At 37.2% G+C, this 27,457-nt stretch overlaps 1 protein-coding gene across 5 annotated transcripts; it reads left to right on the top strand.

Annotated features, from left to right (window-relative positions):
- The first annotated feature begins 364 nt into the window (after positions 1–364).
- On the top strand, positions 365–26,495 carry SRSF12 (serine and arginine rich splicing factor 12). Of its 5 annotated transcripts, none has more exons than XM_086707400.1 (5): positions 393–587; positions 9,545–9,651; positions 10,922–11,023; positions 11,178–11,319; positions 16,910–26,495. In XM_086707400.1, the coding sequence occupies exons 1-5, from the start codon at positions 523–525 to the stop codon at positions 17,277–17,279; spliced, it is 786 nt and encodes a 261-aa protein (XP_086563526.1). In that variant the 5' UTR covers positions 393–522; the 3' UTR covers positions 17,280–26,495. The 5 variants fall into 5 exon arrangements, with proteins under 5 accessions (XP_086563529.1, XP_086563526.1, XP_086563527.1 ...); XM_086707401.1 differs by lacking the exon at positions 393–587 and adding an exon at positions 744–1,041; XM_086707404.1 differs by lacking the exons at positions 393–587; positions 9,545–9,651 and adding an exon at positions 9,988–10,122 and having other exon boundaries at positions 10,912–11,023.
- The last annotated feature ends 962 nt before the right edge of the window (positions 26,496–27,457 follow it).

Raw genomic sequence — 27,457 nt, 5'->3', positions numbered from 1 at the left:
CCTCCAAGCTCCCCTCCTTCCCGGATCCCCGCGTACCTCGGCACCGCCCCATCCCCAGATCTCCTCGGAACCTGGGACCCTTCCACACCGCCCCCTCCCAGATCCTCTGTTGCGCCTCCCCTTTTCTTCTCAGATTCCCTCGGTCTGCGGGACCCCGCGCCGTCTTCTCCCCGGATCTCTTCGGACCCCGGGACTCCCGCACAGCCCCCTCCCCGGACCTTGGCGGACCCCAGCACCGCCCCCTCCTCGGATTCCCTGGATCTTCAGGACCCCGCGCCTCCCCCTCCCCGGATCCCCTCGGCTCGGGCTCCGCCCCCGCGCGGTCTGCACGGACAAGCTCGCGCAGCGCAGCGCCCCCCCGCCCCGCGCCCGCCTCTGCGGCTGCGCGCTCGCGGGGCCGAGGCCGAGGGGAGGGGGTCGCGCCGGGGGCCGGCGGAGCTGCTGTGGCGGCAGCGGCGACTGCGAGAAACGGAGCGAGCCTGGCGGCCGTGGGCAGGCCCAAAGGCAACGGAGGAAGCGGCCATGTCGCGCTACACGAGGCCCCCCAACACCTCCCTGTTCGTCAGGAACGTCGCAGACGCCACCAGGTGAGCGGCGGCTGCGGCCGCAGGTTGGCGCGCGGGGGAGGGGCCGGGTAACGGCAGCGTAGCGGAGCCGGGTCGCGGCCCCCGGCTGTGCCCGGCGCCTGCCCGGCCTCTGGCTGGGCCTGTGCTTTCCGCGGAGGCGCCCTTCCCGGGAGCGGTGCGAACCCTCGGGCTGCTCCAGGCCGGGGCGGGACTCGCGCCTCCCCTCTCCCGGCCGGCGTTCCGCCCCGGCGCAGCGCACCCCCGGGGCCGGGCCCCGCGCCCGGGAGATCGGTGCCCATCCTCTGCTTGAGGACCCGCGGCGCGCAGGCTTCTGCTTTCCCTGTAGCCAGGGTGCCTCCCCGCCCCTGGCCGAGAGTGTTTTCCCTCGGGCCAGTGCCTGCGATTCGACTCCTTTGTCGCCGTGCCCCGATAAAGCTGCGCGTCTTGTGTCCTAGATGAAGAGGAATTGGGGATGGTGAGAACGTATTATAAAATAATGCGTAGTACCTTGGGCCTTACTCTTCCCGTTCTGAGTGTGGTCTACTTACAAGGGATGCTGGTTACATTTTGCTGCACAATACAAAGGATGGCTTCAGTGAAAGAGATTTATGTTTTTCTATAAAGTTCAGAGTGCAGTGTAAACACCCATGATAACGGTTTGGATAGACTTCCCTGGTCCAGTGAGATGCTCTCGGTCCACACATCCCCCTCCCCGCCTTGAGAATTCTTGCCTACATAGTGCTTAAACATAAGTATTAAGGAATGACCTCTTCATCATAAAGCACTTTCTCCCTTAACAGGAGCCAGAGGGAATGAATGATAGAGGGTGGGATAGGGGCATAAATAGACGTTTCCATTTCACTGGTTTTACCTAATTTATTTGCCGCTCAACCTTTTTAGGTATGCAATATCATCTTTATAATACACAAGGAAAACCTGAAGCTTAAGAGTTTTAATGATTTAACTGGGGCTTAATGGCTTCAGATATTCAAATATTGGAGCCCTTGACTCCAGAGCCATCTGGAGTAATCATTGTCGTTTACCTTTGAGGAGTAAATGTTCAGTTTTTATTTGATCCCTACTATTATGTATGCCACAATTATAGAGTGTGGGTTAATATACCTTAATGACATCTAAAAGATGCGTGTGTTTATATTTCTCCTCTCAACCTGTTTATCAATACATAGAAAACAAATATTTATAATTTGGGTAGAGTAAAAAAAAAAAAATTCCACAGTTAAAGACCACCTGAATACTAAATAAGCATCTAGTCTCTCTAGTGTGTCTACAAAAAAGAGAGAGAGAGAGGTTTCCAATTCCAGTAGCCACAGGGGCTAGCCAGGGTAATATGAATGAGTGAAGTTGTTGGGTTATAAGGCACAATAGGATGGTGTGGATTGTAGCAAATAGAAAAGAACTCATGCCATATAAAGGGGATGGCAACTGGTAATACTAGCTGCAGCTAATGACTACATAGACATTTGGACTTGTTGCCACAAAGTCCTAATTTTCTAAAGAAACAAACCTGTGTTTGTGTAAACTCTGTTTCAAAATGCTGGCATTTATTAAATTGAATTATATGAGATTCCTGTTTTTGTAGATTTAAAAGCTGTAAAATATTGGCAGTTTTATGTTTCAGCACACCTTAAGGCCAAATAAAACACATCACATGACACATGTTTTCTGATCTAGATAATCACCATGAGTAATCAAGACTGAAAATTGAGATTTATTGATTTCTTTTTCCAGTTTTTTCACCACTTTTTAGTACTGCCACTGGGGGCAATCATCTAGATTTGTATTAATGGAATAATAATCACTGACATTTGTTGAGTATTCACTATGTGTTAAACACTGTACTAAACATTTTGCATATATTATCTTACTAGATTTTCCCAATAACCCTGTAATGTATGTTCTTTATTAATCCCATTTCACAGATTAGAAACTGAGGCTTGGAGAAATTAAGTTTCTTACCTAAAATTGCCCAGCTGCTGAGTAGTTTTGTGAAGGTAGAATCATTACGTGTAACCTATATTAAAAGCTTTTTTGTACAGGGTGGCATGCAGTGTAAGTTAACTGGTAATGTGGCAACTATAACAAAGCCAAATTTTATTTAAAATACTTCTTTGTGCCCCTCCCATGTGTGTGCTCTCTCTCTCTCTCTCTCTCTCTCTCTCTCTCTCTCTCTCTCACACACACAAACACACACAAAATAAATAATACAAACTTTTAAAAAATTTTAAAAAGGGGTACCTAGGTGACTCATTCGGTTAAGCATCCCTCTTTTGACTTCAGCTCAGGTCATGATCTCACGGTTTGTGAGTTCAGGCCCCACATTGGGCTCTGTGCTGACAGTGCAAAGCCTGCTTGGGATTGTCTCTCTCTCCCTCTCTCTCCCTCTCTCTCCCTCTCTCTCCCTCTCTCTCCCTCTCTCTCCCTCTCTCTCCCTCTCTCTCCCTCTCTCTCCCTCTCTCTCCCTCTCTCTCCCTCTCTCTCCCTCTCTCTCCCTCTCTCTCCCTCTCTCTCCCTCTCTCTCCCTCTCCCGTGTGCTCTCTCTCACACAAAATAAATAAACTTAAAAAACATTTTTTTAAATGCTTCTTTGCAGTAGCCATTTTAATATGTGCCATAAAGCACAAGACATTAAAAGGTATTATGGCTTAGCTTAAATTTTTTTTGGAATGAAATTGAGTATCAAAACTAAAGAAAGACTTGGGGCGGTTGGGTGGCTCAGTTGGTTAGGTGACCGACTTCGGCTCAGGTCATGATCTCACAGTTTGTGAGTTCGAGCTCTGCGTCGGGCTCTGTGCTGACAGCTCAGAGCCTGGAGCCTGCTTCAGATTCTGTGTCTCCTTCTCTCTCTGCCCCTCCCCTGCTCACGCTCTGTGTCTCTCTGTCTCTCAGTAATAAATAAATGTTAAAAAAAAAAAAAAAACTAAAGAAAGAAAAATACATTTTAGGGGTGCTTGGTTAGCATAATCAGTGGGGCATGTGACTCTTGATCTCACGGTTATAGGTTTGAGTCTCACGTTGGGTGTAGAGATTACTTTAAAAATTTTTTTTAAACTTTAAAAAAAATTTTTTAAATACATTTCATGCTGTTTTAATTTGTATTATTTTTCTTTTCACTGGTGAAACAAGATCTGGTTCAGGAAGAATATTACTTTTAATATCTTTGCTTTTGCACTATGTAGAAGAATAATTTTTTTTAAATGTCAGATACAGTTTTCTAATGGAACAAAGTAATGTCCAAATCCCAAATATAACATTCTCATTTTGATGCATAACATCATGTTAGGTTGGGAAGCAACGGTCAAGTACCTCGTTTGACATAATTAGTAGCATTCTTTGGTTACAGTGTGTATGAGACTATATTGATATTGATGGTGATACAGAAAAAGCATTAAACAGAATTCAGCAAGATTCATGAGAAAAAGTGTCAGCAAACTGGAATAGAAGGGAACTTCCCCAGCCCAATAAAGGGTACCTATGAAAAGCCTATAGCTAACAAGATACTTAATGGTAAAAGCCGAATGTTTTCCCCCTAAGATCAAAACAAGCCAAACATGCCCACTCTTACAACCTCAATTCATCATTTTGTTGCAGGCCCTAACCAGTGTAACAAGGGAAGAAAAATAAATAAAAAACATAAAAATTATAAAGATAGAAGCAAAACTTGTCCCTATTCTTAGGTGACATGTTTATGTAAACCTTAAGTAATGAGTTAGTAAGTTATCAGAATACCAGATAAACTTATGAAAAATCTATTTCTATATATTAGCAGTAAATAGTTGAAAATGAAAATTTTAAAACAATTTCATTTGCCTTAGTATCAAAAAACAGACTTAGAAATAAGTTTAACAAGAACAACAACAAAACATGTAATAAAAACCTTTACACAAAAAACTACAATATAGTGCCAAGAGAAAGAAGACAACATAAATTGATATACCATGTTCTTGGATTCGAAAACAAAATGCTAAGTTATCAGTTCTCCCCAAACTGATTATATTATAGATTCAAGACATTCCTGATCAGCCAGAGGCACCTGGCTGGCTCAGTCAGAGTGTGCAACTCTTGATGTTGGGATTGTGAATTCAAGCCCCATGTTGGATGTAGAGATTACTAAAAAAAATAATAAATAAATTTGAAAAATACATGAAATAGGAACTGACAAGTTAATTCTAAAATATATTGATATGGAAAGGATCTAGACTAGCCAAAATAATCTAGAAAAAGATCACTGAAGTTGGAAGACTTACCTGACATAAGACCTACTAAAAATATATAGTAATCAAGACAGTGTGATATTGGCCTAAGGATGGACAAATAGATTAATAGAACAGAATAGAGAGTCCATAAATAATCCACACTTACAGAGTCAGCTGATGTTTAACAAAGGTACCAGTGGAAAAAGGAAAAAGGAAAATCTTTTCAACAAATGGACAGTGCATACTGGGGAAAATGAACTGCAGCCTCTACTTCACATCACAATTTGAGCTGGATCATCAATTGAAATGGAAAAGATAACAAAATAAAGCTTTTAGAAGAAAACATAGAAGAATGTCTTTATGACCTGGGGATAGGCAAAGATTTCTTATAGGGCAAAGAAAGCAATTACCATAAAAGAAAAAAGAATATTGAAAAATTAGATTTCTCTAATTTAAAATTCTTGTTCATTAAGAAATGCTATTGGGGCACCTGGGTGGCTCAGTCGGTTAAGCGGCCGACTTCGACTCAGGTCACGATCTCGCGGTCCATGAGTTCGAGCCCCACGTTGGGCTCTGCTGACAGCTCAGAGCCTGGAGCCTGTTTCAGATTCTGTGTCTCCCTCTCTCTGACCCTCCCCCGTTCATGCTCTGTCTCTCCCTGTCTCAAAAATAAATAAAAACGTTAAAAAAAAAAATTTTTTTTTTTTAAAAAAAGAAATGCTATTAAGAGAGTAAATAGCCATGCTACAGACTGAGAGAAAATATTCACAAAACATACACAAAGCAATACAGAGGACTTTTTTTCAGAATATGTAAAGAACTTTTACAACTCAATAATAAAAGAGACAAACATTAAAAATGGGCAGAAAGCTCCAACAGACACTTCACAAGGAAAATTAGCACATGAAAAAGTGCTTGAGATCATTTGTGATTTGGAAGTGCAAATTAAAACCACAGTGAGAGGGCTCCTGGGTGGCTCAGTTGGTTAAGTATCCAACTTTATTCAGGCTCAGGTCATGATCTCACTGTTAGTGAGATCAAGCCCCATGTAGGGCTCTGTGCTGACAGCGACCAAGTCTGCTTGGGATTCTCTCTCCCTCTTTCTTCCCCTTCCCCTTGCTCTTCTCTCACAAGATAAATAAACATTAAACTGAAAAAAACCACCACAGTGAGATTCCACTTAACTCCCACTTCAATGGCTAAGATAAAAAACAAAAAAACCAAAAATCTGACAACCTAGAAAGTGCTAACAAAGATTAGCCTAACTGAAACTCATACATTGTGGGTGGGAGTATAAAATGGCACAGCCACTTTGCAGGACTGTGGCAGTTTCATAAAAATTACAGTACATAAAAATTACACATCCTCTTTAACCCAGAAATACTGCTGGTAGGTATTAACAGGAAACAACTGACCCATAACACATGAAAATATGTTGCACCTAACTGGTTGTTAGGTAAATTAAAATTAAAACATTAAGATACCCATTCACTTTATATGCTTCAGGATGACAAGAATTAAAAATGTTAATGAGAGGTGGAGCAGTGGAATTCTTACGTAGGTTTTGAGGAGTATAGATTGATTTGGTCACTTTGGAGAACATGTAGTTCTCTTCATGTAGTTCAGTAGAAGCTGAAGATCAGCGTGCTCTCCGGCCCACCAGTTGCATTGTGATGCATCCCAGGAATCTAGCAGAGCTCTGCATGGCACTTGTATCATAACATATGCTGCAGCATAGTTTGCAGTTTAAAAAACAGATAGCATCTTAAATGTTTATCCACAGAAAGATGAATAAGTAAATTGTGATTTATTGATAATACCAATACAGAGTTAAAATGAGTGAACTAGGGCTACATAGAAAAATTTCAAGGGAGGAGAAGGAGTAAAATTATATAAATAGTCTGATACCATTTATATGAAGTTTGACATATACAAAAACACGTAATTAGGGATATATTAATTTACAGTAAAAATACAAAGTTATGCAGAGGAATAATAAACACCAATGATTGTCTCTAAGATAGAATAATATATCTTGTTTCTAAAAAAATTACTGAAAATGATGACAAATATTGAGATATAATAAATCTTGGTGGATACATAAGTGTTTATTGTATTCTCTATTTTCTGAATGTCAAAATAGATGACACCAAAAATACAGAAATAAATGAGAGCAAAACAACAGCTAATAGCTGTGGCAGTGGTGACAATGGGAGCCAGCTCTTTTGGAAGTTTGGCTTCTTCAGATTTCTGTCACCCTTGGCTTCTGGGATTCCAGGCCTCCGTGACACACATTGCCCCAACCTCCATTACACCATCTAGGATCCTTTTCCTGTCAGGCACTCACATTTGTTGAAGGGATTGGTTGCCTCAGAAAATTCATTTGAAGTCTAGCTTTGCTGCTGGCTATATGTACCTCTGGGCAAGGTAACTTCTCTCATTCTCAGTCTCCTTGACTATTAAATGGTAACTCAATATTTTGCGTGCCTACTTTGTGCCAAGCAACAATGCTAGGTACACTGGTGAAGACACCTGCTTTAAAAGGGATTCTCGGGGCGCCTGGGTGGCGCAGTCGGTTAAGCGTCCGACTTCAGCCAGGTCACGATCTCGCGGTCCGTGAGTTCGAGCCCCGCGTCGGGCTCTGGGCTGATGGCTCGGAGCCTGGAGCCTGTTTCCGATTCTGTGTCTCCCTCTCTCTCTGACCCTCCCCCGTTCATGCTCTGTCTCTCTCTGTCCCAAAAATAAATAAACGTTGAAAAAAAAAAAAAAAGGGATTCTCAACCCTGATTCTCAGAATTGCCTGTGAAACCCTTAAAAAAACTAAACCTACCTGGGGCCCACCAGGGGAAGTACTAATTGTGTCCAAGGTTAATGCATCAGGCTGGAGTACCTGTTTTTATAACATCTCCTTCACAAATGATTCTAATACTCAGGAATGGCTGAGAGTCATTACCCTGTTGTCTTGTGTTCTCCATCACAAGGCTGGCAGCAGGAATGTTGTTCTCCATCACATCGCTACAGGCTGGCCAGAGTAGGTGCTCAGTAAGTATTTGTTGAATGAGTAAAGGAAAGAAAGACATTGTCACTACCCTCCAAAGATAATAGTTTCAGGGAAGGCAGACAATTAAACATTTTATAATAAGTATTAAATGAAAAAAAAGTACAGGGGCGCCTGGGTGGCGCAGTCGGTTAAGCGTCCGACTTCAGCCAGGTCACGATCTCGCGGTCCGTGAGTTCGAGCCCCGCGTCAGGCTCTGGGCTGATGGCTCAGAGCCTGGAGCCTGTTTCTGATTCTGTGTATCCCTCTCTCTCTGCCCCTCCCCCGTTCATGCTCTGTCTCTCTCTGTCCCAAAAATATATAAAAAACGTTGAAAAAATAAAAATAAAAAAAAAGAAAAGTACAATAAAGGATGTCATGTCAGTTGCACTGTGTGGTGAATTCACATCTCTAGCTTTAATCACTGACTTTTAGTCTTGAAAATAAATTTATTTAATAATAATTTTCAGTTGTTTACAGAACTCTTTTTTTTAAAGATTTTATTTTCTTTTTTTGAGTGATCTCTACACCCAACATTGGGCTCGAACCCACAACCCCGAGATCAAGAGTTACATGCTCTACCTACTGAGCCAGCCAGGCCCCCTGTTTACAGAGCTCTTACGGATGTTCGGCCATCACCTCAAATCCAGCATTTCTTTTGCCTCTCTCCTCCCTCATCAATCTAACTTCTCTTTTCCAGCTATCTAATTTCTGTCACGGACACTGTCTTTCTTCCATTTGCCCAAGCTAGCAGCTTTGCAGTCATCTTGAGTCTTCTTTCTGCATAATATGTTTTGAAGGACTCTTATTTCTTCTGGGCCATGTTTTGCGCTCATAGCTTGATGCTGAATCTCTAAGATCTCCATGAGGCGGTACGGTGCAGTGATTCAGAACACAGACGAGTGTCAGGTTGTGGATGTTTGATTCTAGTTCTATCATATGCTGGCTTGCTGACCTTAGGCGAATTCATCTGTCTGTGCCCTCACCTTTAAACAACCATAAAATTGTTAGCATTAAGGTGAACAGTAGCTGGATTGTAAATGTACTCTAATTGTCAGCTATAAATGCTAAGTATTCTGTCTCTTCAGTTTAAGTTGTTGCTCCGTGAAGACAAATAAGCTAAATATTCCTTTGGTGTCCCCCTTTTAGTACCTGTCACAGTAGAAGGCATATAGGAGGTTTAAAAATACTTATCAAATTTAAGAATAGTAGTTACTTTGCTTTATGTTTAATAGTAAAACAGTTTTCTTTAAAGCCTGAGAAATAATTTTAGGACTTCTTTAGCAGCTAATCCTTGCCATCTGAAAACAAAATTAACATAAATGTGAAATTATAGTGAGGCAAATGAATGTGTTCTTAATGAAATAGTTAACAGAACTTTTTATATTGACAATTGAAATCTCTTTTAATAAAAGTCACTTTCAAAGATGGATAATAACTTTCCTTGGTCATTTTTTCCCCAATCCGAACAGCCACCTGGAGTGCTTATAAAAATACAGATTTCCAGCCCCTAATGCAGATCTTTTAAATCAGAATCTCTACAAGTGAGGCCTGAGGATTTGCTTTCTTTTTTCCTCCTTCCTAAACCCTGGGTGATTGTTACAACAATTTTAGATAATACTGGTCTAGATAATACTTTCTTTTGAAGGTTTCAACTGGATTTCCGTAGGCAAAATATTTTAATCCAGCTATTCATATTTCTTTGCCTTATTTCTAAAACACTTCAGGCCTGAGGACTTGCGCCGTGAGTTTGGTCGCTATGGCCCTATAGTAGACGTTTACATTCCACTTGACTTCTACACCCGCCGCCCAAGAGGATTTGCTTATGTTCAATATCCTTTGTTTTACTGTGTGCATGTGAATGTACTGTATATCTGTGCAGATATGCATGTGTATTCAGGAGCATATGTTATGAGATTAACATTGCCTAATTAAATGTGTTTATTTCTCTATCTCAGAAAATCTAAAGCAGTCCACAGTAGCTGGCAAGCACCCCCCAGTTTGAACCAACCTGTTAGCTAGAATCCAAGCATAAACCAAGCAGGCGAGAAAAAAGGCACCTAAAGTTCAAGCATCAAGGAGTAAAGAGGGAGGGTGGACACAGATATAAAGACCTGGAAGAGGGGAAGTCTTTATCAAGCAAAAGACAAAGCCAACACCAGGTTGAGACTTCGGCTTTCCTACATTTATTCAGAGTTCCAGAGTCAAAGCCAAGTCTGATTTTGTTGGTTCTGCGTCTCTTATAAAGTCCATCTTGCAAGCCTTAAAGAGTAAAGGTCAAGGTTCAAGATCAAGTGACATTGAGGTAATTGCCAAAGTCTCATTTTGTATTGCGTTTCTTGAGCTTTTTGTTTTCTATTTTTAAAAAATTAAACCAGTGAACAACCTCCTGAAAAACAGCTAGTCATTTTCTATAGTTTATTTCCATTTTAGTTAGGTTTAATATATAATTTACGTAGGTAAGGAAGTTTAGTGGGGTATTACAAACCAATATATGTAACTCCAGATGTTCACAGATTGCTTTGTGTTTTTTTTATAATTATATCCCAAGTAATAAAAACATAAAAGTATTTTAAAATAGTAGGTTCAAAAGTAAATATCATTTTCAAAGGTGTAATATTTTAAGTTACATGTATCTTTGCAGTTTTGTTTATAGTAAGTAATTTTTCCTAAATGTCATAATCAAAAAGCCTTTTAGTGAAAGAGTAATTATAATTTCAGAATAAAGGCTTCTGTATGCTGAAAAACCTGATGAATCTTTTACCTGAAAGAAGGGAGAGCCTAAACAATTTTTTTTTTTAATCCTAGCCAGTGTTGGACTTATTTTTTTCTCATAACATGTTCTTTCACATTATAAATGCATACTGCAGCTACACTAATGTGTGCATTAGAAGTGTAGTATGATTTAGTTACACTAAATCATAAGGGGACATTTTGTTTTCATAATAAAAGTGAAATTTCTGATTATATATATATAAGATGTGAGCTTAATAACTTGGAGTTGTTTTTTCCTATTAATTTCATGTCACATGTAAATAATTCGATAAAAATAATATTTTTACTTGATATCTGACGTTCAAAGTATCCTTAACAGCTAGTCATATTTGAAGATGTTCGCGATGCTGAAGATGCTCTTTATAACCTCAATAGAAAGTGGGTATGTGGCCGTCAAATTGAAATACAGTTTGCACAAGGTGATCGAAAAAGTAAGTGTGACTAAACATTAGATCTTGTTTATTCAGCAGAATGAGTTTTAGCTCTGACAGATTTTTTTTTTTTATTTTAAATTCTTTCAGAAAAGAATACTATTTGAATAGCTGTTACTGAGGTTTTCAGGTAATAAATTATTTCGTATTCTAGCACCAGGCCAAATGAAATCAAAAGAACGTCACCCTTGTTCTCCAAGTGATCATAGGCGGTCAAGAAGCCCCAGCCAAAGGAGAACTCGAAGTAGAAGCTCTTCATGGGGAAGAAATAGGAGACGATCTGATAGCCTTAAAGAGTGAGTACAAAATACAGGAGGATTGAAAACTTAATTTTCTACTTTTCTGGAAAACATTTTAAAGGGTTTTCAAAAACAGGCCTCAGAATCATTTTGTATAATATACATAAAGGTCAACTTTTTTAAAAACGATATGCTCCTCTCTATTTGAAGTGTATTGTTATTTAACTTGGGTATATTGGGTACCTTCCAGTGTTTTTATTTCATGACAGACTTAATTTTAAGCTTTTTAAATAGAAAAGTAATATGTACTGAAGAAAAAACAAAAAATTTTAAAATGTATACTTGACATATAAAGTGGAATTAAAAAAAATAAAATTTTCCTAACTGAACAGAATAATTAAGAATTTAAGTTCGGGATGACTAAAAACTCATAAGAAATATAATCACTTGTGACAGGAGATTGAACTTAAAATTAATGTAAATCAATATATTTATAAAAGGTAAATTATTTTCAAAAACAAATTATAAGTATGGTACTATTCTAAGAAGACATGAAAATAGTAAGTTTTTTCAGAAAAAGATATTTGCAGGTTATTTATATTGCTAGCCAGGACTTTGTTTCTGTTAGAATAATAGTAAATCACTAATAATAAAAAATAATTAAAAAAATAGTAAAACACAATGAAAATTAATTAACTTGAAGTTATTTAAATAATAACTGAAATTGTATTAGCATTCTTAAATTATTAAATAATTGTATTTATCTTGAGTTTTAGTGCTGTAATTTTTTCATAGACATATAGAATTTTAAGGTAAATTTTCTTTAAGAATGATCAGCATTGGTGTTCAGTCAGTGGAACATGCAACTCTTGCTCTTGATCTTGGGGTCATAAGTTTGAGCCTCATGTTGGGTGTAGAGTTTACTTTTTTTTTTTTTTAATGTTTATTTATTTTTGGAGGAGAGAGAGACAGAACATGAATGGGGGAAGAGCAGAGAGAGGGAGACACAGAATCCCAAGCAGGGTCCATGTCAGCACAGAGCCTGACACGGGGCTCGAACCCACAAACCATGAGATCATGACCTGAGCCGGAGTCGGACGCTTAATCAACTGAGCCACCCAGGTGCCAAGTGTAGAGTTTACTTTAAAAAAAAAAAAAAAAAAAGAGGCGCCTGGGTGGCTCAGTCGGTTAAGCATCTGACTTCAGCTTAGGCCGTGATCTCATGGTCCATGAGTTTGAGCCCTGCATCCAGCTCTGTGCTGACAGCTCGGAGCCTGGAGTCTGCTTCAGATTCTGTGTCTTCCTCTCTCTCTGCCCCTCCCCTGCTCATCCTTGTCTCTCTCTCTCAAAGATAAATAAACGTTTAAAAAATGTAAAAAAAATGATCAGCATTTATACGAATATCCTTTTTTCTGTGAGAAATAAGAGCGCTCCTGTGCCACATGTAGTACACCTAAACTCTATATAGGCCCATATAACTTCAGATCAAAGATCACCAGGGCTGCTCACTTTCACTCTGATCCCTCCGTTCCTCAACTCCAAGAGCCTAGCCAAGAAAAAGCGCAGTGTATGGTATATGTACCAGAGCTAGAGAGTTAATCTTTGCCCCAGGTTCCCAGATTTAAAAACAAGACTGTGGAGTGACCTGGCTCCAATCCCTCCAGCCAAGTGGAAGTCAAAGATAGGAAGTGAGAACTACATCTACCTTCTATGAGTTTTTAATATCCAGGAATCCTGATTGCTAGAAAATATGGCCCTGTCAGGGCTCTAGAATCTTACATATCAGTTCAGTACCTCTCCTTGTGTGTGAACAAATATGTTGATTTGGCCCATCCTTAGGGAGGCATGAAGCAGGGAGGAAGCCCTAAGCACCTTTTATAATCCAGGAAAACCCAGTCAGGATTGAGCCATTACCGAGATTGGTGAAGAAATATTTAGAAACAGTCCTATCTGGAACATGATCTCTTTTATCATAGTTTCTCTGATAGTATAAGAATATAAAACCTCCTTTGCATCTATGGAGAACAGTCAAGTTTGTCCGTGGCTAAGGGAAAGCCATTTTCCCATTGATTGATTATTTGAGATTTAGCTCTGGATGTATAGTTTCTATATTTAAAATACAAAATTAGGGGCGCCTGGGTGGCGCAGTCGGTTAAGCGTCCGACTTCAGCCAGGTCACGATCTCGCGGTCTGTGGGTTCGAGCCCCGCGTCGGGCTCTGGGCTGATGGCTCAGAGCCTGGAGCCTGTTTCCGATTCTGTGTCTCCCTCTCTCTCTGCCCCTCCCCTGTTCATGCTCTGTCTCTCTCTCTCTGTCCTAAAAATAAATAAACGTTGAAAAAAAAATTAAAAAAAAATAAAATAAAATAAAATACAAAATTATATTAATAGAACTTAAAACATAGTGAAAGCAAATCAAGATTTTAAAAAACTTTTACATGCCTTATATATAGGAAAGCCACACTGATAACAGTGGTACTGCTTCTGACTTTACGGAGGATATAAGGGAGTAATGTTCAACAGTTTATATTACTATGAATTTTATATTTATATACTATACACATATAGATTATATATGTATACATATAACTATACATATGTAGAAACTATACATATACATTTTAGCATAAGTTTAGAATGATACAGGTGGTATGTATAAAATGAATGAATTATTTACTTATTTTTAAATGAATGATGTTTATATCAAAGATTAAAGGAGGTATAATATTGTGCCTAATGCAACACTGTTGTAACTTAATAATATCCATTGGCCCTTGTGAAGAAGACAAGTTTGAAAGAAAAAAGAAAAGTAAATTGCCCATTTTATTCATTAGGAATGTCAGTTGTTTCCCAAATGTATTAAAGCCATAGTTAACCAGTATTTCTCCTGATTAATCAAAAAACGGCAAATATTCACATCATTTTATGCCTTCTAGTAAAAGTAAAGTATAACACTTAGCTGGAGAAAATTTAACAATGTCTATTGGGGCGCCTGGGTGGTTTAGTTGTTTGAGTGTCTGACTTCGGTCAGGTCATGATCTCCCAGTTCGTGGGTTTGAGCCCCACATAGGGCTCACTGCTGTCATTGCAAAGCCTGCTTCGGATCCTTTGTCCCCTTTTTTCTCTGTCCCTCCCCCACTTGTGCTCTCAGTCTTAAATATAAATAAAACATTTAAAAACTAGGTTATAGTTTAAAAAAAAATGTCCATCAATTATCCCAAATCATCATGAAGTATCAGGAATAGAAAGAACCACATCTTGTAACAATGCTGTTTTGGTTTGTACTCATCATAAAATCATTGCTTGATCTCTCTGACCTCAGTTTTTTCCATTTGTAAAATTATAGTATAAAGAATGCAAATCTTACCTAGTTCTCATGACATTCATAAGGATCAGATTTTGTGTGTGCATATGTGCATGCGTATGAATGAAGTAGTGTATGTATAAGCCTAACATATACTATAAGTAAATACAGTATAAGTGCTATTATCTTAGACTAAAAAGAGGTCTCTTATTTTGTCTTTAGTGGATATGGATAAAAAAACAAACTAGTGGGGCACCTGGGTGGCTCAGTCACTTGAGTCTTATTCTTGATTTCAGCTCAGGTCTTGATCTCACGATTTGTGAGTTCGATTTGTGAGTTCGAGCCCCACATTGGGCTCTGCGCTCTCGGCATGGAACCTGCTTTGGATCCTCTGTCTCCCTCTCTCTGCCCTTCCCTTACTCACATTCTTTCTCTCCAAAGTAAACAAACACTTAAAATTATTCTATCAAGAATGTTACTTGTTAAATGCATTAAGAAGCCGACTGGGAAAGCTATCACTTTGTTAACAGTTTTACTTAAAGTAATAAAACCTTTGTTATATAAGCAAAAGAAAAAAAATTACTCTATCGTTTCTTGATATTTATAGTCAGCTGTCAGTCTTAATGTTGCTCCTTTACAGGTAATGTATCTTATTCTCCAGGGTTTACTGAGCTGCTTGAAATTGTGAGTTGATGCTTTTCATTAGTTTGGGAAAATATTAGGCTATTATCTCTTCAAATATGGCTTCTGCCTCATCCATTTTTTTCTTTTTGGCTGTGTGACTGTGTAGTACATATCTCTTAGGCTTTGTTCTGGATTTCTTAAAATTCCTTTTCTCTCATTGTGTTTCAGTATATATGTTTTTCTAATAATCTGTTTTATAGTTCAGTTCACTTTTTCTTCTGTATATAGATTGCTGTTAAATTTATCTAGTTAGTGACTTTTACATTTCAGATATATATTTTCAGCTCTTAAAATGTCCATTTGTTTCTTTCTACAGATTCCAATATTCTGTTGAATTTCTCCATTTTTTAATCTGTTTTGCCTGTCTTCTTATTTTCTTGAACACATCGGTCATAGTCATTTTTAAAAATTCCTGTCTGAATAATGCCAATATCCAAATTACTTTGGGTCTGGTTTTTTTTTTTGTCTTGTATTTCCTTAGCTTTTAGTCATTTTTATCTATTTTTGACATATTTCATGGATTTCTTTATTGGATGTTGACCATCGTCGATGAAAACTTGCAGTGCTTTGGATGATATCCTCCAAAGGAAGTTTCTTCTAGTAGGTGGAGGAGTATTGGCAGATCACCTTGATCTTTTCAAGGCTTGTTTGAGGCATTGTTAAGACTGATCGGTAGGATATGGCCCTTCTGGGTTCTTAATTGAAAGCCTGGGTTGTTACTCAAGGCTCTTTGACCTTTTGGGGGTTGAACTCCAGCCTCTCTCCCCAGCACTGTGTGTCTGATAGAATTTCATCTTAATTCTTGAATCTTCCAACTGCTATTTTTCTTGACCTCTAGGAGTCTCATCCTTTATGTGCACAGCTTAAAAGATGGCCAGTGACTTGAAGAGAATTTGTAGGCAAATTTTAGGAGATTTCTTGTCTGCCATTTTCTCATCTCTGAGATTTTGCCTCTTTAGTCCCAACCATTTTGGTAGTCCTGAATCCTAATTTGTCTGTTAATATGCTTAGTCAAATAGCCATTTTCTGTTTGGGTTCAGTTCCACCATGCCAACATTTGGAACATGGTCTTTGTAAAAGAGCCATGGTTTGTAACCCCTCAAGTTCTGCTAGGGTTGGTTGGTTATTCTCTAATACCTTTGAACAGTTGTTTTATAAATGTTGTTTAGCTTCTTTATATAGCTGTTTTCCGTGGGAAGATTAGTCTAATACAAGTTGCTCTATCATGGTGGGATTCAAAAGTCCTGCATTTGGTTTTGGTTTTGGTTTTTATAAGCATTATTTAATAAACTTTAAATAGTTACTTTCTCTCTGTCTTTTTTTTAATCTTTTTTTCCCTTCAGATTTTCATACCTCTTAGGAGTTGTATAACCCAGATTTATTATGCAGGGCATTTTTCAGAACTGACCTGTATCATAAGATAAATCTAGCAAAGTAAAAATATTTTGGTCATACATTCTAGTATAACAAATATTACAGACTTGGTACTTACATTTGAACTAAAAGCATGCATAGCAAAATTAAAATTGTTTCTTTTAGTTTATCCAGTGAAATCATAACTAATATTATGTAAAATGTATACATTCCTGAAGTTGCTGTTTCTAGACCTATTAAATGTTTTTGTGTGAAATATATACTGTTAACATTATGGATATTTGCAGGTCTCGACACAGGCGATTTTCTTATAGCCAATCTAAATCTCGCTCCAAATCACTACCAAGGCGGTCTACCTCAGCAAGGCAGTCAAGAACTCCAAGAAGGAATTCTGGTTCTAGAGGACGGTCAAGGTCCAAGTCGTTACCAAAAAGATCCAAGTCAATAGGAAAATCACAATCAAGTTCACCTCAAAAGCAGACTAGCTCAGGAACCAAATCAAGATCACATGGAAGACATTCTGACTCCATAGCAAGATCCCCTTGTAAATCTCCCAAGGGGTATACCAATTCTGAAGCTAAAGCACAAACAGCAAAACACTCTCATTTTCGATCACATTCCAGATCTCGGAGTTATCATCATAAAAACAGCTGGTGAACAGCAGCAGAAGAGTGCTACATAGTCTTGAATATAAGTCATTAAACCTCTCATTATGCTAAATAAAAATTCTTCAAGGCTTATAGAAAATGTGAGTTACTTTGGGCATGTGCAACAAATAAAGTCTCTCTAGCTTTGGGTTAATAAAGATTTGGTCTCAATTTAAAGGGCCCATACCACAAATTATGATGTGTCTGATGTCACCATTTTATGGACCATTTTTTGTTTACCTTGTGGCAGAATGGTACTTTTCAAAAGAAATGGGTAAAATGAAATTAATATAGAAAATTCTACTTGGATATTAAGTATTAGTAATACTGATACATTTTACATAAAGATTTTTTACTTTAAAGCACTTTTACTTTATGTAAAAAATAATGACTGTATAATTGCAAAGGGAAGACTTAAACTATTTGACACCTTATGTCTCTGTTGTATCTTCTCTTTAAACTTGGACCAATTCCTAGTGGCTGTTAGTTCATATTACAAAATTCTGACATTCCTAAAAGAAGAATCTATATAGAGATCAAGAATTCAAAAGATACATTCTCTCCTGAGCTCAAAAAAGCTTTTATTTTTACCATGTGGAACAGTATAAAGTTGACATTAAATTACATCCTGTACTGTGTTCATTCACTTCAGAAATATCAAAACATATAAAAAATACTGAATTTTGAATGGTTGGAGACTACTCTAAAACTTGTATACAGCACTCATAATCCAAAAATACTCATATTAAGCCTTATACATTTGAAGAGTAGTGGTACATTTTGTATAAAAATCATATTTTATAACATTATTTCTACATACCTACTTTTCATCTACTGAATTTCTTCTTAGAGCTCTAGCTCAAGACTTTAAATTGTGTAGAATAAGTCCTATTATTTTTGAAAGTGTTTAGTAACTTGTAGTAAGGAATTCAAGACTGCATCCTCTATAAGCTTTGTGGTATTCAGATTTACTTTACACTGCCCTTCATTTTTATAAACCAAATAACTTTATTATTGCTTTTGTAGTTGTTAAAACTGAGAATTTCTTTAAAAATGTGTTTGTAGTTTATGTTTTTCAGAGGGTTTTGGTAGTATTTGTGATAAAATGGTTTTGCATATGATTATTATAGGGAATATATTTATAGAGTTCTACTTGTGTACTTTGTTGAATTATATTGAAAATTAAAAGTTCTCAGTCCATACAGTTAATATTTGTATCTAGAGTGCATAAGAAAAATCTGTCTTCTATTTTTGGCGTATAGAAGCCAGTGTTGCTTCTATTTTTTTTTTTAATACAAATTCCATTTTTCTTTGCGTTTTAGACCCTATGTAAGAAACAACTTTACAAAATAATATGCTGGTGATATTTGGACAAGTACCATAAATTCATGTATACTGTACAGTACTTTCTGGATACATTTTCTCTAATCATAGTAGAATTTGTTTCAAAACTGCAACTCTTTGAAGTGTTCAGCTGTAATAAAATTTAGTTATAAAATTACATGGCACTGTTGAAAATCTAAAGGATAGTCCAAAGAAAGAACAGACAAATATCAATAGTAATGTTTTATATTTTCTGAATAAATGTTTGGGTTTATCCACACACATACGCAATCATTTGAAATGCTAAGTAAGAATCGATTATAGTGTCTTTACTTTTCATTTAATTATATCTTAGTAAAAAGTTAATACAGCAATTTCTTTTTTCTTGTTTTTATTTTTTTCATATGGCAGTGTTTCTGAACATGCTTATCCTTTGATTTACCTCTGATTTGGTTTTCCATTGTAATCTTTAGGCTTCTTAGGAGGATCCTATTTGATGGAAAAACTGGAATAATAGTTCAGACTTTTTTGAGCATTGACTTGACACTGCTTTATAAGTTTTATATGATTCACTCATAATCACAACAGCTGTATGAGATAAATACCACTGCAGATAAGGAAAGAGAGATGCAGAGAGGTTCAGTGATTGCATTAGGTCACACAGGTATTAGATTTTGGGAGTCGTCGGTGGCTGGACTCTACACTGCCTCTCCCTGTTATGCTTTTTGGAAGAAGTCTTTGACAGATAATATGCTAAACTAAGATAATGTTTAGAGGGAAAGGAGAAAATAGAATTAGGAAAGTAAATGATTATAAGTGAAAATGGGTTCTGTGTCTTAGTGGAAATCGACACTTGTGCTAGTTCCTTGAGAAATTGTCTTCTGGGTATATCTCTATTCAGGATTCACTTTGGTTATTGCATTGTTTCTTGAACCATTTAAGGGAGGATACTTATGGGTGAGATTGTTAATAAAGCAAATGTTTTACACATCTGTGATCATTTTCTTTAACGATAATATATTTACTCAGGTACTTCTCAAGTTTAGCATAAGGGCACTATCTACATTTGTTCAGGATCGGAGGATAAGTTAATGTCAAAGAATATAAAACTGGCCACTACAACTGCTTGTTTTCTTTCTCATCATGAATAATAATTTCCATATAGGAGCTGATATTTTGTAGCTGCAAACAGTGGAATATGGCAGATTTTTTTATTTGGACCCTAGGGTAAACTTTGTCACTGGGCTAGCTTACTTTTAAATGAAAATAAATTCAAGACTTTATTATTTGTAATGTTTACTTGAGATACAACTATTCTAAGACATACTATTATATTACAAATAAGGATGTCTGCCTTTATTCTCATCCCTTTTTTGCAAAAGGCAAAATTAGTAAAAATGTAAAGGAAGTATTTAGAAATACTTTTACACTTCCTCTAAACTATATTAAAATTGTAATTTCTTAGAATTAAAAATTAAGTATTTTCCAAACAGAATACTTGGAGTATTTGTATGTAGATAAATATATGCTACTTAGGGGCGCTTGGCTGGGTCAGTTGGTAGAGAATGTGACTCTTGATCTTGCTTGGGGTGGTGAGTTCAAGCCCCAGGTTTAGTGGCTTTGAATATATATGTAAACTCTACCCTCAACATGATACTTAGTAACTTAAGCAGTACGGTCTGGTGCAGAGATGTTAATTTGGCATCGTAGAACCAAAGCTTTAGGTCTATCCCCTGTAGGTTTTCAAACAAGCCAATGAATCCCAAGAATTTAAGGACCAGTGGTTCAGTGAGATAGGGATTTTGGACTCATAACTTATCTAGAGATGACTAGAAGACACTTTCAAGTATTACATGAGGATTATACACCTTATCATCTAAATCACTCCCTTGATGAATGGGGGTATTTATGATCATATCGTGAACTCTGGCATTGGTTTATGAGGTCAGTTTAGGCCCTCTGGAAAATGTATGTCTTGTATACCTATAAAGTTAAGCAAATTGAATATAAAGATAATTGAATCAATAAGCCTTTTTAGAAATGTATTCTCTGACAGAAGTGTTAGATATTCCAGGTTGATTCAACTTATCTCAAGTTAATACAATAATGATGTACCATTTTTTTTTTTTTTTTACTTAAAGGAATCCTGTGGAAAAAAGATTGAAATAGGAAACAGACTATTATACCGCATCAGTAGTATTTTCCCTCCAAAATTATGTTTTTATTCTGTTTAGAGTAAAGGGATATATGAGTCTTACATTCTAGGAATATACTGCAACTGTGAACTTAAGAAAGAAATAGTACCAACTTGTGAGTAGATAGATGGTTACTGTTTTATAAAAGGTGATTTTAAGTATATGGTTCATTTAATTTAAAACACCGTATCCAACCTACATGTTTATAGTAAATAGATTACAAGTTAAAATCGAGGATACCTTGGGGTACCTGGGTGGCTCGGTTGGTTGAACATCCAATCTTGATTTCGGCTCAGGTCATGATCCCAGGGTCGTGGGATCAAGCCCTGCATTGGGCTCTTTCCTGAGTGTGGAGCCTTAAGATTTTCTCTCTCAAAAAAGAAAATTTTTAAAAAAGTGTAATTGGGGGGCGCCTGGGTGGCTCAGTTGGTTAAGTGCCCAACTTTGGCTCAGGTCGTGATCTCACGGTTCGTGAGTTCGAGCCCCGCGTCGGGCTCTGTGTTGATAGCTCGGAGCCTGGAGCGTGCTTCGGATTCTGTGTCTCCCTCTATCTCTGCCCCTCCCCACTCTCATGCTCTCTCTGTCAAAAATAAACTTTAAAAAAAAATTTTTTTTAAAGTGTAATTGGAACACAAAGCAAAATTACTACTCTAGTTTATGAGTGTACTTCTATGAACTAAATGCCTAAATCCTATGCACTTTTTAGAAAGGGTATAGTAGAGTTAGATTGAGGAAAACCAGAATTCTTTGCTATGATGATCACTTGTTTCCTAAAGAAATAACTACATTCTAGTTTTCTTAGCTTATCCTAATACTATAGACTTAAAATGCTGTTGACTTTAATTTCAAGAAAAATCTCAGTATAAAATAGTCTTCCAAGCCCCAAGTGATAGCCAACTTCTTTTAATAGTAAGTTAATATTAAGTAAATAAATTTTAATGGCTTTTTTGAGGGGAAGGGATTAAGAATCATTTCTATTACATTGGTGAGGCAGTATCTACTTTGTGAAAATAATACTTTACAAGTTGAGAACAGTAGTCTGTTGAAGACCTTTTCAAAATTGACATAAGCTATACAACTGGTCAGACTCTTCTGGGCAGTATTATATATTTTTAAAATATTTATTTACTTACAGAGTGCATGCAATCAGGGGAGGGGCAGAGAATGAGAGAGGAGAGAGAAAATCCCAAGCAGGCTCCTCGCTGTCAGCACAGAGCCCCACATGGGGCTTGATCGCATGAACTGTGAGATCAAGACCTGAGTCGAAATCAAGAGTGGATGCTTAATTGACTGAGCCATCCAGGCACCCTATAGGCAATCTTATTATTTTAAAAATGAGAAGGATTGTTATTTAAGATTACTTTAACACATTGTGAAATATTTATATAATTTCAAAAGAACCTTGCAGAAAAGCATTGATACTCCTCATTGTCACTAAACCTTCAAATTTTGGCCTTAAAATATTAAATGTAGCTGAATTAAGAATACTAATGTTCTGGTTTTGTTAGGGTATTCTGTACAATTTTTAATGGGTATATAAAGTCGAACCATTTTTGGCATTGTTTTATACTTTGTAATTCTCTCAACATATAATCTACTAAATGAGTTTTTTTAAAAAATACCACTTAAAAACATGATGAAAATTTTTTATTCTAAAATATCTCATGAAAAGTACTTTATACAGAGCTTTAAGCTGCCTGTTAGAGGTCAAATATAACTGATGCTCTTTAAGAGGTTTTGTTTGACTGAAAAGGTGGCAGTTTTTGTCTGAAACATGGCTGTCATTGAAACTGGAATTATATCTCTTAAGGAATAATTTTAAATACTTTTAGCTTTCCATTGGCACCGCTGGTATTAATTCAGCATTAAAGGTTTCAAGAGTAGGAACCAACCAAGAGTTAAGCGTTTTACACTCCCTTGCCCTCCTACTCCCAAGTCACTTCAATGCTAACCAGCCCTTCAGCCATCTCCTTTCTTCTCTTTTGGGAGTTGTACATATTTTCTTAAAGTTGTTACACTGTAGATACTTTAACTTTGCTCTCAAACCATGGACAGTGATAAGTCCCCTTCATAATCTTTATGTAGTTTCCATCTACCTCTTCATCCTCCCTTAATTAAACTTTCTTCAAGCATTAACATTTATGTCAATATTAACATTAATGTCAACTGTCAGATTTCCCAAATAAGCCAATGCTTAAATACATTATCCTCTCTCTAATCTTTCAGTTCTTATTTACAAAGGCTTTGGTGTTTGTCATTAACTAGAGTTGTTCTTTTAGAAGTGTTATAACCAACTAACCAGACTATTTGAAAGTGCAAAGAAAAAATAACCAGAGATGTACAGTTTACAACCTCAAAGATTATTTGTCCTGTATGGTACATGTAAGCTTTTAAAATTATTGGCATATTACTCAACTTACATATAATGTTGGAATGAACTAGTAAAGCAGCCTTCATGTTACCCAATTCTATTAACATTTTGTTACAAAACTCAAGTAAAAAAATAATTCTGCAGTGAATACCCGTATACCAACTACCTAAATTCTACAATTAACAGTAGATTGTACTTGCTTACTATATATATTACATATATACAGTATATCCATCTATTTTCCAATTATGTTGAATTTAACTGTAAAATTTTGAAAACTGGAGTGTTCATAGAGTATTTCAGTTAGCTAAAAAATGATCAGAAAATGGTCGAATAACTTTATAAACCTAATTCTTCTTTGGAAATTCAGGTCGTGGTCTCAAGCATCAGATTACAGGAACTTAATAGAACACAGATGATTAAGGAATGCACAATGAGTAGGACCTTTGGAAAGCTAATGGAAAAGGGCAATCCGATCGTTGATATTAACCCTTTCATTCTAAAATTCGAGAGCAGTAAATGATCGCTTAAAGAGTAAGGATAATTTCAACCATTGATAACCCTTATTTTATAGCAAGATGATCCCTTGTAATTGTAGATCTCCAAGGTTTTGATAGGAAGAACCAAAGCTCTCTATGATTCTATATTGCTAAGTACAGTATATAATAAAGATCTTCCTGTTTAAAGATCTTACTGTTGGGGCACCTGGCTGGCTCAGTCGGAGCACACAACTCTTGGTTTTGGGGTTGAGTTCAAGCCCTATGTTGGGTATGAAGACTACTTAAAAATAAAACCTTAAAAGAAAAAAAAGATCTTACTGTAGAAGGCAATTCTGAGTTCAATTTCAATAAGACATTTGCATGCTGGAAATAATCAAAAGTCATCAAAATGTTTTCTACGTGCCATACCCTCTCCAAGACTCCAGACTGCTAAGAACCCATTTGTAATTTGGTTTTGGCAACTAATCAAGATAATTTCTAATTTTAGAATAAACTATTTGTAATAATTTAGGAGTAGCTATGGAGGAGTTTCATTAGTATCTCTTATCTTTACAACCAGATATAAAATACCACATATTTTCTGCCACTTTATGTATTAGACTAGAAAAATTACTTCCCTGAATCCTTTCTTATCCATAAAGGCTATTATTGTGTGAATCACTAAAGAAATGAAGTATTTTCATTATTATTATCAATGTCTTTTAAGTTATTACATGTTCAAGATACATGATCTAATTAAATGGAGCTTGAATATACCATATAGCTTCCTTTGACAAAGGTGCATATAATTTTCCATGAAGGTTGCTTCTGCCAATCCTCCCATTTTTTCTGTTCCTACCATTACTTAATTCAGAGACTGGAATTAATGCCACAATGCATGATAAATTATTCCTTGAACAGAAAGAACTTTACATTTGTGTCACCGATTCTACACTAAGGGAACATTACTATAAATTCTGCTTTAGAAAATGAATTCTAAGGGGAGCCTGGGTGGCTCAGTCAGTTAAGTGTCCAACTCTTGGTTTTGGCTCAGGACATCATCCTGGGGTCATGGGATTGAGGCCCGCATTAGGCATGAAGCCTGCTCAAGATCCTCCCTCTCATTCTCTCTCTCTCCCTCAAAACAAAACAATCAAACAAAAAAGATAAAATGAATTCTAAGATCTCAACAATGGACCCTCAGTAAATGCAACCAACACCTTTTATAAATCTTAAACTGTAATTCTATTTGAGATTATAGCACGAGTTTAAACTTGATAAATACAGTTCCTGGGTGTTAGGAACATTACTTCTACATTTCAGCATATTTAATTTAGAATTCCAAGATAATTGCAAAGGATATGAAAAGTAACAATCTGAAAACTGTCAGAGATTAATTCAAGACAACCTAATCCAAGAAATTTAAAGAAAAGGGATTTAGTTGAAGCATAAAATAGATTATCCATAACTCTTAAAAATCCACCCCATACCTACAAAGAAGCTTATCTAAAACTTTAAAGAAAGTTTCTTTCAAAGATTAAATTTGTGTTTATAAACAGCATTCTATAAAACGTACTCTCAAATTTCTGATTAAAAAGAAGTAGTTCCTGAATTATACATGATTTGCATGTACACACTTCTGCCATCTCATCTCAAAACATACTCTCTCCATTTGAAAATCATTGTAAAAAAAATTGTATTTGGTGATTTTTGGAAGATTTATGGATTCAGGAGAAAAAGGAGTACAAAAAAACAACTTTGAGGAGTTAGCTCAGGAATCGGATGCTTAGCAAGACAGGCCCGTGATTTTAAAACGTATTTAGTTCAGCAAATGTCTTTCAAAAATTTAATATATGGGAGGATGATGAAACCAACAGCCTTTCCATACCCAAGTATGTGTAGAAGCCATGGAAACTGGAGCGCCTTCCACCCTCTAAATAAAGGACAATGTATTCGGCAATATGATGGTCATTCAGAGATGGGAGATGCACCAAAAAGGGAAATAGAAGTATAAAATGTTAGGGGTGCCTGGCTGGCTCAGGAGGTAGAGCATGCAACTTTTGATGTTGGGGTCGTGAGTTCTGAGCCCCACTTTGGGCCTAAAGATTACTTTTAAAATAATTTATAAGAGGGGCACGAGGGTGGCTCAGATGGTTAAACATCAGACTCTTGGTTTCGGCTCAGGTCATGATGTTGCAGTTTGTGAGTTTGAGCCCCATATTGGGCTCTGTGCTGACAGCGCAGAACCTGCTTGGGATGCTCTCTCTCCCTCTCTCTCTCTGCCCTTCCCCTGCTTGCTCTGTCTCTCTCAAAGTAAGTAAACTAAAAAAATAAAATAAAATTATAAGGGGCACCTGGGTGGCTCAGTTGGTTAAGCATCTGATTCTTCTTGATTTCAGCTCAGGTCCTGATCTCTGTGTTTGAGCCCTGCATGGGCTCTGTGCTGACAGTGCAAAGCCTCCTTGGGATTCTGTCTCCCTCTCTCTCTGCCTCTCCATGCCCCGCCCCCCCTTGGCTCTCTATCTCTCAAAATAAAAATAAATCTTTAAAAATAAAATAAACTATAAAAGGTTGGTTTTACCCAGCTTGAAATCTCGGACTAACAAGAGAAGTAAACTTTATTATTTTCTCTCTGCACCAAGTGGGCCCCCAATATCAGAATTCAGAACTTAAATTGGAAAACGGTTTCCTAACAGACTTTTACAGGTACGTAGAGAACCAACCAGCATTTAACACCATTCAGAGGCAATACCAACAAACCAATTTGCTATCATAGGTGAAGTTCAGAGTCCATGGGAGGCAGAAAGGGTGAGGTCAAGAGTACTGTTAAGTGTTAAGCCTTGTGAGGGAAAAAGAGAGGCTACAGGAAGACAAAATATTTCATATTTCAGTTCCATTTTCATGTTGTAATTAGTGCTTCTGTGCACTTACCAAAGCTATACTTTCTAGGCCTGAGCTATTTTCTACTTGCTGTGTATTTCCATGTGGCTATCCTAAACGCCCCTCAGAATTCAACATGCAAATCAAAATTACCTTCTATAATTTGGATCCCCCTCTAGAGTTCTCTAATTGCTAGTTTTAATCTCCCTAACTGCCCAATTTAAAAACTCTTTTCTGGGGCACCTGGGTGGCTCAGTGGGTTAAGCAACTGACTTAGGCTCAGGTCATGATCTCGCGGTTTGTGAGTTTGGGTCCCGCGTTGGGCTCTGTGCTGACAGCTCAGAGCCTGGAGCCTGCTTCGGATTCTGTCTCATTCTCTCTCTGCCCCTCCCCCACACTCTCGCTCGCTCTCTCTCAAAAATGAATAAACGTTAAAAAAAAAAAAAAAACAACCCTGAAATAAATAAAAACTCTTTTCTTACCCTCCATGCAGTTGGTTAAGTCTTAATTCTAACTTCAAAACATCTCCCAAGTATAAGTCCATGCCTGGGTATTCCCTCTGATAATGTCCTTAAGCCCATTTCTTTTATTTTAAACTACTGACATATACTTTTTCCTCAAGCTTTTCCTTTCCAAGCTGTTCTCCATATTTTCACCCGTTTTCTTTTTAAAGCAGGAATCTCTTTCCCTTATTTACCTTTGATGGCTCTGCCATGCCTGCAGAATAAAGTTGCAACTCTTTGGCATGACATTCAAGGCCCTTCAGGTTATTACCCCAGTACACCCTTCAATATATTGTATCTCCTTTCTCTGCAAGTCTTCCACATCTTTTTACACCACTGTCCATGCACTTTTACTCTGACAATTATTTTTCTTAACATGTCAAATACTATGTCAAATATCTTAAGGCCCAATTCAGTGCTGCTTCTAAGATACCAGA

This window comes from Puma concolor, chromosome B2, assembly GCF_028749965.1.
Source record: "Puma concolor isolate L17-30 chromosome B2, mPumCon1.1.hap2, whole genome shotgun sequence".
Lineage (NCBI taxonomy): Eukaryota > Metazoa > Chordata > Mammalia > Carnivora > Felidae > Puma > Puma concolor.
This window is presented reverse-complemented; position numbering and strand designations above follow the sequence as displayed.